The sequence below is a fragment of the Elaeis guineensis genome, chromosome 5 (genome assembly GCF_000442705.2).
Source record: "Elaeis guineensis isolate ETL-2024a chromosome 5, EG11, whole genome shotgun sequence".
In the NCBI taxonomy this organism is placed as follows: Eukaryota; Viridiplantae; Streptophyta; class Magnoliopsida; order Arecales; family Arecaceae; genus Elaeis; species Elaeis guineensis.
The window spans coordinates 36,447,491-36,461,698 of NC_025997.2; the positions used below are offsets into that span (position 1 = coordinate 36,447,491).

At 34.8% G+C, this 14,208-nt stretch overlaps 1 protein-coding gene across 1 annotated transcript; it reads right to left on the bottom strand.

Moving 5' to 3' along the window:
* Positions 1 to 12,516: 12,516 nt before the first annotated feature.
* LOC105033967 (uncharacterized) lies at positions 12,517 to 13,014 on the bottom strand. The gene has a single exon (XM_010908957.2). The coding sequence runs from the start codon at positions 13,012 to 13,014 to the stop codon at positions 12,517 to 12,519; it is 498 nt and encodes a 165-aa protein (XP_010907259.2).
* Positions 13,015 to 14,208: the final 1,194 nt, after the last annotated feature.

Consider the following 14,208-nt stretch of genomic DNA (forward strand, 5'->3'; position numbering starts at 1 on the left):
CTAAGGACTTCATTACAACACAGGAGTTCAAAGATGGATAATTTTTAATAAAAATACCAAATAACTTTTATTAATAAAAATTTATATATAATTTACAAGATGAACATAATCGTCTAATGATTGACTTTGGGATACATTTTCTAACTTTCATTTGGACTAAAACCAATCGGTACAGTATCAAATATTCATCTTCGACTTGTAGTCATTGAATTCTTTGATTTTGAGAGCTTTAATAAATGGGTCGGCCAGATTCTTCTTTTCATCATTCTTTTGAAGGTCGACGTTACCTCGATTTACGATCTCCCAGATAGGATGATAGCGGTGTAGAATATGTTTGGTGTGCTGATGTGATCTCGACTCTTTGGCTTGAGCAATGGCTCCAGTATTGTCACAGTATAACAAGACAAGGCCATCAATGAAGGGTGCTACTCCGAGCTCATCGATGAACTTCTACAACTATACAGCTTTCTTCACAGCATCAGATACCACGATATACTCTACTTCACAAATAAAGTCTGCCATAGTGTGCTGCTTGAAACTTTTCCAGCAGATCGCTCCACTATTTAGGATAAAAATATAATCCGACATACTTACTATCATTATGGTCTAACTAAAAGCTGAAGTCAGTGAACCCCACCAGTTTCAAGTCAGTTTCACCATACACAAGCCATCGGTCCTTAGTATTTCTCAAATACTTAAGAATGATCTTTACGACCTTCCAGTGGTTCTCTCCTAGATCAGACTGATATTTGCTCACTACTCTTAATGAGTATGCCACGTTTGGTCTTGTACATGTCATGATGTTCATAATAAAACCCACTACCTAAGCATATTAAACTCTATTCATACATTCTCTATCTTGAGGAGTTGTCGGACAATCTTCTTTCGAAATTTTTTTTTTAGTCTATCGGAAGATAGCCTTTCTTGGAATTCTCCATGCTAAACCATTTTAGCATGGTATCCATGTATGTGGATTGGGAGAGTTCGAGCAGCCTCTTAGATCTATCCTTATAGATTTTTATCCCTAGGATATAGGCTGCTTCCCTCAGATCTTTTATGGAGAATTGTGATGACAGCCATACTTTTATTCTCTATAATGCAGGGATATCATTCTTGATTAAGAGAATATCATCTACATACAACATAAAAAATATAATTATTGAACCATTTGCCCACTTATATATACAGGGTTCCTTTTCATTTTTAACGAAGCCATATATTCTGATCACCTTATCAAAACATATGTTCCAACTCCGAGATGCTTGCTTCAATCTATAAATGGATCTCTAAAGCTTGCACACCTTAGACTCTTCTGTGGATGTGAATCTTTCAAGTTGTATCATATACACCTCTTCATTCAGCTCTCCATTTTGGAAAGCTGTCTTCATATCTATCTACCAGACTTCATAGTCCAGATATGCTGCTATCGCAAGCAAGATCTGAATAGATTTAAGCATTGTCATAGGAGAAAATATCTCATCATAGTCAATACTATAATGCTGACAATAACCTTTGACAACCAAATGGGCTTTATAGGTCTTTATCTTCCCGTCTGTTCCCCTCTTCCTCTTGAAGACCCCCTTACACCTTACAAGTTTAACCTCTTTAGGTGGATCAACCAATGTGCATACATCATTGACCTTCCTGGACTCTATTTTAGATTTTATGACTTCAAGCCATTTATCAGAGTCAGATCTCTACATCGCATTCATGTAGGTGATCGGATTCTCATCATTCTCATCGAGTTCAATAGGATCCCCATCTCGGATTAGAAAATCTAAGTATCTGTCTGACTGATGCAATACTCTATCGGATTGCCTGAAGGATGTTTGTTCATTGAGCTCTGAGTTTGATCTTATCAAATCCGATTTAGATTCAATCATTGGCATCGATACTTTCACCTGTCGAACTTTATCAAGTTCGATTTTAGAAGCACTTATTCCTTCACTAATTTTTTTTTCTAAAAAGTGTGCTTTATTACTGACAAATACTTTTTATTCAGCAGACAGGTAAAAGTAATATCTTCTCATTTTCTTAGGGTATCCTATGAAGTAATATTTATCGGACCTAGAACTGAGCTTGTCAGTTTGTAATCATTTAATATAAGCCGGACACCCCGAGACCCTACAGTAAGAGAGGTTCAGCCTATGCCCTGACCATATCTCATATAGTGTCTTACTAACCGACTTGCTTGGTACATTATTGAGCACAAGATAGGCTATTTCAAGTGCATATCTCCAAAAGAAGATCGATAGAGTTGCAAACCACATCATGGATGGAACCATGTCCCACAAGGTTTGATTCCTTTTTTCTGAGATACCATTATGCTGTGGTGTCTCTGGAGGGGTCCATTGGGAGAGAATCCCATTCTCTACTAGATATGTCAAAAATTCACTGAAGTGATATTCACCTCCTCGATCAGACTGAAAAGTTTTAATATTTTTTTCAGTTTGTTTCTCTACTTCGTTACAGAACTGTTTGAACATTTTAAATGATTCGAACTTGTGTTTCATCAAGTAGATGTATCCATACCTATATAGATCGTCTGTGAACGTAATGAAATAGCTATACCCTCCTCTAGTACATATGCTCATGGATCCACATACATCAGTATGTATCAGACTCAGTACATCACTGGCTCGTTCACCTTTTTCAGTAAAAGGTGACTTGATCATCTTTTCAAGCAAACAAGACTCACCAGTAGGTAACGATTTAAAATCAACTTTATTAAGAATTTTTTCTTAAGCTAACCTGTTCATCTTGTTCTTGTTGATATGATCTAGCTTACAATGCCAAAGATAGGCATCCATGACATCATTATTCTAGGGTATTTATTTGAAATACATATTATATTGGGCCTAGATATAACATAGATACCATTGTTCAACTGTCCACATAAAATTGTAACACCATTCAAAATAATATCATAATTTTTTTTTTTTATTGATATTTCATAATTAGAATTGGCTAAGAGGCTTACAGAAATAACATTAAAAAAAAAACTAAAATAGTAATGACACTCATCAAGAATAATGTACTGAGACTCGAATACAAGCTTGATGATTTCTAAAGCTAGAACTGAAACTGATCTTCTATCTTCTACGTTTAAGAATTTCTCATCTTCTCCAAATCTCTTAATGACCTGAAAACCTTGCAACAAATTACAAATATGAATAAGGCTACTGATATCCAATACCCAGATCATTATATCAAAAAGAGAGAAGTTACAAGGTGTTATCACATAAGTACCTTATCCAGCAACTGATTGCTTCTTCTTCTTTGATCTGTTCGGATAAAAAAAAATGATATACTAAGAATAGTTCCTCTTTCAGTGACCCTGCTTCTTGCAAAAGAAGCACTCTATCTGACTTTGATCAGTCTTGAACTTGAATTTCTGGGACTGACTCCCAGCACCTGGCACCTTCTTATTCTTATTCTTTTTTTTTTCTTAAAGGGATGATGATTACTCGAAGAAGATCCTCCTACTAGATTCACTGTCTCCTTATGGAGCTAGTGTTCCTTCTCAAAAGTCTGTAGTAACCCCAACAGACCGTAGTAGTTGACTACAGATTTCGTCATTCTGAAATGATTGAGGAATGGTAGGTAGGACTTGGGTAGGGAGTTCAGGATCACTTTCTTATCTAGTTGTTCATGCAAAGGGAAGCCAAGTTTGCTCATTTTTTCAATCTACTTGATCATGTACAATACATGATCGATAACAGATGCACTCTCCCTCATTCGAATGTTGAAAATAGCGTAACTAATCTTGTGTTGCTCAATATCGTCAGGAGTACCAAAGAAATCCCTCAATATTTGAAGTATTTTCTCTGGCTAAGCCTCTTCAAATTTTCGACTGAACTCGTCGTTCATAGAGGCCCGCATAATGCAACAAACCCTGGTGCGATCGTTGAGCCACTTTAAATAAGTATCTCAGACCGCACCTCGGGCATTGGGAGTAGGCTTCTTAGGTGTTGGATCCGTTATCAAATAAAGGATCTTCACGTGCTTCAAGACTATCTTTAACTTTCGATATCAATTATCAAAATTCAGTCCAGTAAGCTTCTCACTGTCCAACAATGATCGAAGCGATAAGTTTGAGGCCATATCTGCACACATAAAAAAAATATAAAATCTAATTAGTATATGAATTTGTTAATCTTGAAGATTTGGATTTTAGTCTAAAGGTCCTCCTACTATTTTATACGAATTGATAGTCTCTACCTCCAATTCGAAGAATTACCTTAATTTCTTAGTGGGTATTAGAATCCACACAGACTACATATAGGTCCGAGGATGGCTTGATCAATCTATATGCCCCTATGGGTAGGTTCTCAATCAATTATTTCTCCAAATAACTTATAGTATTTAATTTAGTCCTAGATTTTATTTCAGTAGGTGATGAGCCTCCATTAAAAATTTTGGTTAGGTCAAACCATTAACATGAGCCTACTCAGTGATTCTACCTAATGAGTGATCAGGCCTGAGGATGGCTCGATCAACCCAACCATCATCAGATAGTTCAACAGAGTCATCATATGATGAATGATAATTTCGTTATTCCGAGTGAACACCAGATGGATGGCGCCTGCAATGTCAATCATGAATAATGGATCCATTACCATTCACCTTAATGGGAGGCTATGATCTAGTTATCACTATAACTAGCTCATTTTAGAGATCTAATAATTTAAAAAATTTAGTTAGTTTAGAGAAGAAGAGAGAAAAAAAAAATCAATCAGTAGACCATAATCCTCCCACTGACTTCACCAAGTCACTGAATTGGGTTAGGTCATGATGATTGAACTGGCACCTAGATCAGTCACACTGATCAAGCTTAATGGCATGGGCTAACTCGAATCACTTAGCGATCTAACCAAACACTAGTTCACCAAATTGGTCAGGCAAGTGAGATCGGTGGGAAGGTCTGCTTAACTTGTCTTAGACATCATCAAAATGGTTAGATAAGCCGCTCTCAATTAAAAACCATCAGTCAAAATGTCAAATTTATCTTAGACACCAATTGGTTAACTAGTTTTGATTTGACCAACCTAATGATTCGGGTTCAACCACTGAGCCACAATTAAAGTCCATTTGGTCTAATTAAATACATGAACTTGACCATCTACAACTATTGTACTAGAGAAACCCTGATTTATTTAGTTTAATGTTTGATTAGACTTAATCAATTTCTCTACATGGTCAATCAATTTTTTGATTCTAATCTTAGGTCTAATCCAATTAAAGAGAAGGACCTAATTTGAGCTAACTCATGCCCCATGTTTTATGCAATGTCATTAGATCAAAATCACAATTCTAAATCTATTGGGTTTAATACTTAATTCTTAATTAAGTTTTGCATCAACATGGTTAAGATTTTGAAAATAATTTTTTATGTAAATTTTTTATATCAAATTATAAAATTTTTTAGATTAAATCTAATTTTTTATAATTTTAAATTAAAATAATTTTAATTAATTAAGATTAGATGTAACTAGTTTCTTCACAACTTGCATCACATACAACAATACTTAGGGTTTCAAGATCTAAGATTTTGTAAGAAAATAAGTATTCTCTTTTCATTTTCTTCTTCATGAGACCTCACAGTGGCATCCCTACACATCATAAAGAGCACCCCATTGAATGGGAGGAGAGGGTCATGAAACTCTACTTGCTCCTATGACCGAACGGCTTGGTGATTATCCAATCTGAGTACTTTGCTACTCAGAACATCTAATCTAAACAGATGATTATCAAATCTGAAAATAAACTAATTTAGATCTAATTTAAATCATAAATAATGAGATCAAATAAAAAAATCAAATCTAAAGTTATATTAATTCATATCAAAACAACCATGCTCTGATACCAGTTGAAAAAAATATGTGGTAGTGCAGTACATACAATTTAAAAATTTTATGCAGCAAAAATAAAAAATTAAATGATTTAATCCTAATCACATATATAAGATTCTATCTTAGACTACCATATCATGATCTTTGATATAAAAATATATACTTTAGATCTGAAAATAAAAATCATATCGATCTCATCGATGCTGAAATTTTAGATCTAACTATTAGATCTACCATAAGAATCAAAATAAGTTAAAGATCATTATCAAATAAATTTGATCTTGATCTCCTCTGGTCCAATGATTGGAGAAGATATTTTTTAAATCACTCGCAGCCACACGGAGTCATCTGGCCTCTACAGGAAGATCCACGTGAAGATAAGCGCAGATCAGGGACTTGGAGGTGCTAGCCTGTAAGCAACTTCGACAGCTGATTTGTTCCTCCTTCTTTAAGTACCTTGGACACTCCAAAGCAAGAGAAGATTAAGAGAAGAAGAAGAAGAGGCTCTGAAAATAAAAATCAGTAAGGGTTTGATCATTGGATGTCCAAGAGAGAGGATCCCTTTTTATAGATTAGGAATTAGGGTTTTTCAGGGAAGGGCACCAAGAGTTAACGCCAAAATCTCCTTTTGGCATTCCAAAAAATTCTAAAAAAAATATTAAGATATGGAGAAGAATTTTGGAGTTTCACATGCCAAAGAATTCTTTAATAAAAATAAGAAAAAAATTAATATGGTGCCAACAATATTTCATATATGAAAAATTCCTTTCTTAGTTTACCTCTTATCTCTGATTTGGATAGCATTCGAATTGGGCAAGAGATAATATTATGACTCATAAGCTATTGCTTCCTACTCTTATTGGACTCTCTATCATGATGCCAAAAATCACAACCCAAATCCAATTAGGCATGGAGAAATTGGCATGGGTTCAGGAGTGGCGTAAGAGATAAGGATAGAGTCCTAGTTTGACTTGGACTCTTCATTTTTAATTTAATTCAAATCCAAATTAAATTTGGATTGAACCCACTAATAGAAATAAACTTAATCCAATTAGAAACTTAAATATCTCATCAAATTTCTAACTTAATTAGAAATTAGTCGAGTCAAAATCCTGATCGAATCAGGATCAAATTTTTCTTGTAATCAGTTCGATCATATCAATCCCAATTAGAGTCGAATTGAATCTAATTCAATTAGACTTGATCCAAAGCTCTTTGCTCAATCAAATTGAGTCAATTATTAATCTAATTACTAATTAATTCTTTAAAAATAGTAGAGTCTCAGTCCTAGTGGGACTCTCCCCCAGAGTCCTAGTTTGAGTAGGACTCTTCACCAGAGTCACAATCCAATTAGACTCTTTAGCCATCAGATTTGATCAAATCTTCTAATGCGTGTGACCTCATATATTTGAATCTAAACCGGTAGCATAGGAATAACTTTCTATACTAATTAATGTAACTATCTAGCAATGATGACCCGATGATCGGATAGGTCGAAGTATTGCAAAGTAACCTTCTAGAACCTACTGGTGTATAGCTACTGTATAATTCATCCCTTTGACCCAAATACTCAAGGTGATCTAGGGTTTAGTTGTCCATCTTAATTTAGTTGACCACATTGTATTTCAAGCTTTCAAGTCTATCTCATGGATTACCTTGGTTAAGATTTTTACTGAATTGAAATACACTGATGTATATCTCCTACTAATTCGAAGGAGTCAATTCCATCTTGACTCACATACCAACTTGATAAGTACTTGACTGTATCTAGTAGCCTTCCATCATTGAGTTAAAAACTCAGATGGTCCAATACTAAAGTACAGTGAGTTGCTTACAAGTCACCGTAGTGATCTCAGATTGGAGGGACACTTATACCCATACCCTTCACAAGCTACTCTTGACAGCAAAGTATTCGACACATGGTCACATTCGATGCGAATGTACTCCTACATTCCATCTGCATGACATAACAGTATCTCTACACTTTTGGGTTAAGAGGACAACCAACTCATAATACACGCAACAACCTATACTCGATAATGCTATCATCCTATTAATAGCATATCATTTGGTCATGAATATTTTTAAGAACTTAGTGACAAATCCTCTTTTATCACTTAATTATAGTCCTAAAGACTTCATTACAATGTAGGAGTTTAAAAATGGATAATTTGTAATAAAAATATTAAATAACTTTTTGTCACACCTTCGATCTGAGTTCGTGAATTCGAGGTCGCGGCAACTGCCGCATACTTATGAAGAACTCTCTCATAAGTATGCAAAGCATCTCATCACGATATCAATGCATCACAGTGAAATAAATTTAAATAATTATTATTTAATTTTAATTCAAATAATTAAATCAAATATCTTACATCCAATAAAGTTTCACTAAAAATAAAATAATAGATCTAAGTTCAATAAAGTTGATAATATTAAATCTCGTCTCTAAAAGCTCTATCCTAACATTATTATCCATGCTCGTAATTAATTATCTGAATCTAAAAAATAATAATAAAAAAAAGAGCACACAGTCTAGTAAATAACAAATATCTCAACTAGATATTTTAGATATTGTATAATATTCAAGAATAATATGATGAATAAACATAAAAATATATTTCATGCTAATTCAATGTAAATCCAATCTTTTCAAATATTTATATACAATATAGTCATAAATTTGATTTGAATTAAAATACTCATAACTCAACAACCTCGACTATGACCAATGTTTAACCTCTTTTGGTAGAGTCCACTGAATACCAGCGCACAATCCCCACTGGCTGGATCCACTGAATACCAACATACAACCCCTACTGGCAATCCCCATTGACAGGATCCATTGAGTACCAACGTATAATCTCCATTGGCGAAACCCACTAAAATATAGTTAGACTGAGAGCATAAATCTGATCTATATCAAAATACTTTTGTATCATAACATATCATAATTTTCACTGAACATATGCATAATCAATAAACTATAGTATTTCAGAATCATTTTTCATTCAAAACATAATTTTATAAATCATGCATAATTCTAAGAATAATTATTTACTTTCAAAATAGATATAAAATATATCAGGAAAATGATTCATTACTTATCTTTTACAGATCACTGAACAAACAAATCGATTAACCTTTAGGAGATTGTTCAGTGCCTATTATTCAAAATTATATTCTTGTATTAATTTTAATTTAAAATTAGATCTAAATAAATCCTAAATTAAAATCTTATTTGAGATCGGTCCCTTCACTAAACTCGATCAAAATCATCAAAAGGAAGCCTTTCACCAGGCTAATCTTAAAAAGATAACTTTGAGAGAGAAAAATCTATCAAGAGAGAGAAATAAAAAAGAGAGAGAAAGTAGAGAGAGAAAATCCAACATTCTAGAGAGAGAAAGTAAGGGTTCAGACTAAAGAGAGAGAGAGAAACTCTCTCTTTTTTTATTTTTTTAGTTATTTATTTTTTTCTTTCCTTTCTCTTTTTTTTCTCTTTTTCTTTTCTTTTTTTTTTCTTCTTTCATGGGAGAAGGAACCCATGTCCGTCTCTTCCTTCTTTTCTTCCTTTATAGAATAGGGGAGGTCTTCCTCCCCTTTGTTTTTGAACTAAGAGGCCCCCACCCCTATTGACATCCCTTAAAACAGGAAGAGCAGTCCCCGATGATGCCCTGCCAGCTAGTTTCGGTGACCGACAATGGCAAACAGGGATGGAAACAGAGATGGAATGCAAAACAGGGGAACAAAATTTTTTAAGGGATTTTCAGCAAATTAACTTGAAAAAATTCAAGATTAAAATCCCTAAAAGATTGAGGGAATAAGAGAGAAGAGATTTACCTAATTTTTGGAGGAATTTAATCTGATTTTTGGTGGCTAAAATGAGATTATTCCATCGATGAATAGGATGAAATCAGAGAAAAAGAACAGCAATCTTTGGTGATTTTTTGATGATGATGAATCAAAGGGTTGAGGTCCTTAAATAGATCTCTAAAGGGAGAGTTTCAATTTGATTCCAGTCAGATTTTTTTTAGGTGGTATTTGGATTGGATTGGGAGAAGAACTCCTTCACGAGTTCTTCTGGTTCCACACTCACCACCCACAACCTAGCACGTGCCAAGCATATGCTGGCTTCAAAGTCTATATTTTTTTATTATTATTTTTTTATAATGCTTTAAGATCCGTGTAGATTTATTTTTGATAATTTTAGGATATCACACTTTTATCAATGAAAATTCATATACAATTTACAAGATGAGCACAATCGTCTAATGATTGATTTTGGGACACATTTTCCAACACAATGTCCAACTTTCTAATTCTTGAAGAATATGCACTTGTGAATTGATTAGGGCTGCCATACCACTCATAGACTTCCTTCTTAAAGCATCTGCCATCTCATTTGCTTTTCCAGGATGGTAATTAATGGTCAGCTTGTAATTCTTAATCAGCTCTATCCTCCTCCTTTATCTCAAATTCAGCTCTTTTTGTGTGAATATATACTTGAGGTTCTTATGATCTATAAAAATTTTATATGGTAATCCATACAGATAGTGTCTCCAGATCTTTAGGTCTAAAACTACCGTAGCTAGCTCCAAATCATGGGTAGGATAGTTTTGCTTATGTGATTTAAGTTGTCTGGAAGCATATGCTACTACCTTCCCATTTTATATAATAACACATGGAACTCTTTTCTAGAGGCATACTATAAATAGTAAAATTTTCACTTCTAGATGATAAAATAAGGATAGGAGCTGATACTAAACATCTTTTCAATTCTTGGAAGCTAATCTCACATTTCTTTATCCAATCAAATTGGTTCCTTTATGAGTTAGCTCGATCAGAGGCACTACTATGTAAGAGAATCCTTCCATAAATCTCTTATAATATCTAGCTAGTTTGATAAAGCTTGGACCTTCATCATATTAATCGGTAGGCTCTAGTTTACAATTGCCTTGATCTTCACTAAGTCTATGGATATGCTTTTTTTAAAGATTATGTGTCAAGGAAAGAGATGCTCTCAAGCCAAAACTAGCACTACTTCAGCTTTCATGTTCCTCCTGACTCCTGGAATACACTAGAATATCATCTATGAACACAACTACATAGTGATGCAAGTAAGATTTGAATTCCCTATTCATCATATCCATAAAGGTGGTGGAAGCATTTGTCAACCTAAAAGGCATGACCAAAAATTTCTAGTGTCCATATATGGTTTGGAAGGCTGTTTTGGGTACATCATCAAGATTGATTTTTGATTGATGATATCCAAACCATAGATCAAGTTTGAAAAATACTCGAGAACCCAAAAAGTGGTCAAATATATCATTGATCTTTGGCAAAGGATATTTATTTCGATCTATCAATTTGTTCAGCTCTCTGTAGTCAATGCGTAACCTCAGACTCCCATCCTTCTTTTTGACAGAGTGTATTGGAGCACCTCATGGAGGGATACTAGGCTTAATGAAGCCCTTATCAAGTAGTTTTTGGAGTTGCTCTTTAAGCTCTTTCAATTTAGTTGAAGCCTTTTGATAGGGAGCTTTAGAGATAGATTTGGCACCTATGATTTAATCAATAGAGAACTTTATCTCTCTATCTGGAGGCAGTTCTAATAGATCCTCTAAAAATACATCAGAAAACTTTCTCACTATCGGAATACCTTCCAACTTCAACTCTTCTTGCTGAGTATCTAAGACACTATCCAAGTACTCCATGCAACCCTTCCTCAACATTCTACAAGATTGCATGGAGGGTATAGTTTTGATAGGGACATTCACTCTAATGCCAGTGAGGCCAAATGGTATCTATCCTGGAATCTAAAAGGACACTTTCTTCCTGAAGTAGTCCATCATGGCATGCTATAAAGCAAGCTAGTCCATCCCAAGGATGATATTGAAGTCTCTCATTTCTAAAACCATCAAATCAAATACAAGATCATGATCTCCGATGTTCACAGTGCAAGATAGGCAAACAATGTCAAGCACAATGACACTTCTATTCAGGGTAGAGACATACCATTCATAATCCAGAGTCACAGGCACAATGCTATCCTTTCTAGTAAACTTAGATGAAATAAAAGAGTGGATAGCTAGGGGATCAAATAAAACACAAGCATATGCAAATGTTGCTTTGATAATACCTATCATAAATTGAAGTTCTAGCATTACTCTCCATCATAACTTTCAACATATAAGATTGTGTAGTCTTAACCTTAAAAGAATTTTTGGGGTACTCATTACTACAACATTAGATGCCTATACATCTTGTAGAGTCATAACATAGATGTGGGTATGGATCTTTTGCTTTTGATATCCTCCTTGCCTTGAGGGTTGGCTCTAATAAGAAAATGATGTATTTGAAGTACTTTGAGTAGGTGGTGGGTTGGGTGTATTTTGGGAGGGTAGCTAATATTTAGAGTTTCAGTGGTGAGGATAGTCCACAGCCTTGTGGTCTTGTTGACCACAACCAAAATAGGCTTTGAAAAACTAGTGACAATCCTGCTGTAAGTGGAAACCTCTGCATTTGCCACATCGAGGCTCTTTCTTTGGCTAGTTCCCATTATCCTTTTGATGAGCTCATCGCTTTGACTGATTGTCGAAGAAACCACCAATTTGGATCTCTTTTTTTATTGCTGCTTCCTCTTCTGTTGCATATTGTCAACTTCCTACTCCATTATTTTTGCTAAATTGACCACCTCCCCATAGAAGATTAACCACATCAATTGCACTCCAACATGGATCTTGGGCCTTAGCCCTTTCTCAAATCTCTGGACCTTGATGTTGTCAGCAGCCACTAGATCTGGAGCAAAATGGGACAACTCTGTAAATTTAGCATCATGCTGAGCTACCATCATGTTCCCTTGAATTAGCCTTGTGAATTCATTTTTCTTCTCAAATTTGAGATTCTTGAAGAAATCTTTAAACTCTTGATAAAAGGTCTCCCAAGTAATTGGCCCATCATTTTCCACTGTCACTTGACAACTTCTCACCTTCAAATGCTTCCCTTGTAACTGATAAGCAGCAAAGCAGATATTTTCTTGGTCTATACATTCCATACTAGCAAATGCCTTCTCCATTTTCTTGAGCTGCTTCAGTGATTTGGTGGGATCACTAGATCCTTCAAAAGCAAGTGGTAGCAACCTGTTAAATTCTCCATCCCTCATTCAGACCTTGAAGATTAACCACATGTATTTTTAGGATGCACCATTTGTTGTATGAGTTCGTTTAGGGCTTGTATAAGATTTGTCATCTAACCCTCAATCCTTGAAGGATTAGTAGTCTCTTGTTTGTTGTCTGGGACATTGGAGATATCATCTTGCTGATGAGGAGGGCTAGTCGCTTGACTCTCACCCTACTTTAGTGAAGGTTTGGGAGCTAACCTAGCAACATTGGCAACTTGGGAGGTGTTAGCAGCTCAAAAAGCATTGACTGTTTGAGAGGCACCATGGGTTTAGGAGGCGTAACCATTTTAATGAGTGCATCATACATCTACCATACGAGAATTTTTCACAATGTCAGACAACCTTCTGGATTGGATTCGAGCCATCACAATCTATTTCACAAGAAAGAATTAGATCTAATACTATTATTGGTTATGTTATCACTAGTGATTAGAATCATCCAATTATAACCTAAATTCTACCCCATTCTCACTAACCTAAGCCATAGGGTCTTGAACCTAAGCTCTGATACACTTAATTTATCATGCCCCATCTTGATGGCTGGAGCCGGGCATGTGATAGATAGCCATACAATCTTTGGGTTTAACACCATAGAATATGCAAGGTTTGCCTTTTTGCTCATATATATTCGCATCAAACCAAACTTAGATAGTGGTAACAAAAGCAAATACTCTAAAATATTTATTCAATAAAAGGATAGTTCACAAAGACTAGTCACAATGAATAACTGAAAGTCCAAAGCAAATTTTATTCAAAGCCAAAACTAAACAAATGGCATCTAAAGTCCTATGCTCTTTACTACTTGGTCCCAAGCCCCATGTACTCTTTTGGATCTAAAAAATTAGAAAAAGAAAGTGAGCTTTACACACTTAGTAAGTTTTTAGTATCTCTAAGGGATCAAGCAATATTGAGTTCTTTTTTTCTAGATATAGCAATGGATAATAATAGATACATATGGCAACATAATTTTAATTTTTAAAACATGCCATGCATAACAGTATAACATAAAATTATGTCTCAGTCTTTGGTGACTACGCACATGATCAACCCTCTTACAAAGTCCAAGAAGACTAGCCCATGATACAAAACATGTGATCCATCAGCATGTACCATCCATTAGTCTTACAGATTATGCCTAGCAGGGAACTAGCCTTGATTTATGGCCAAAATTAACCC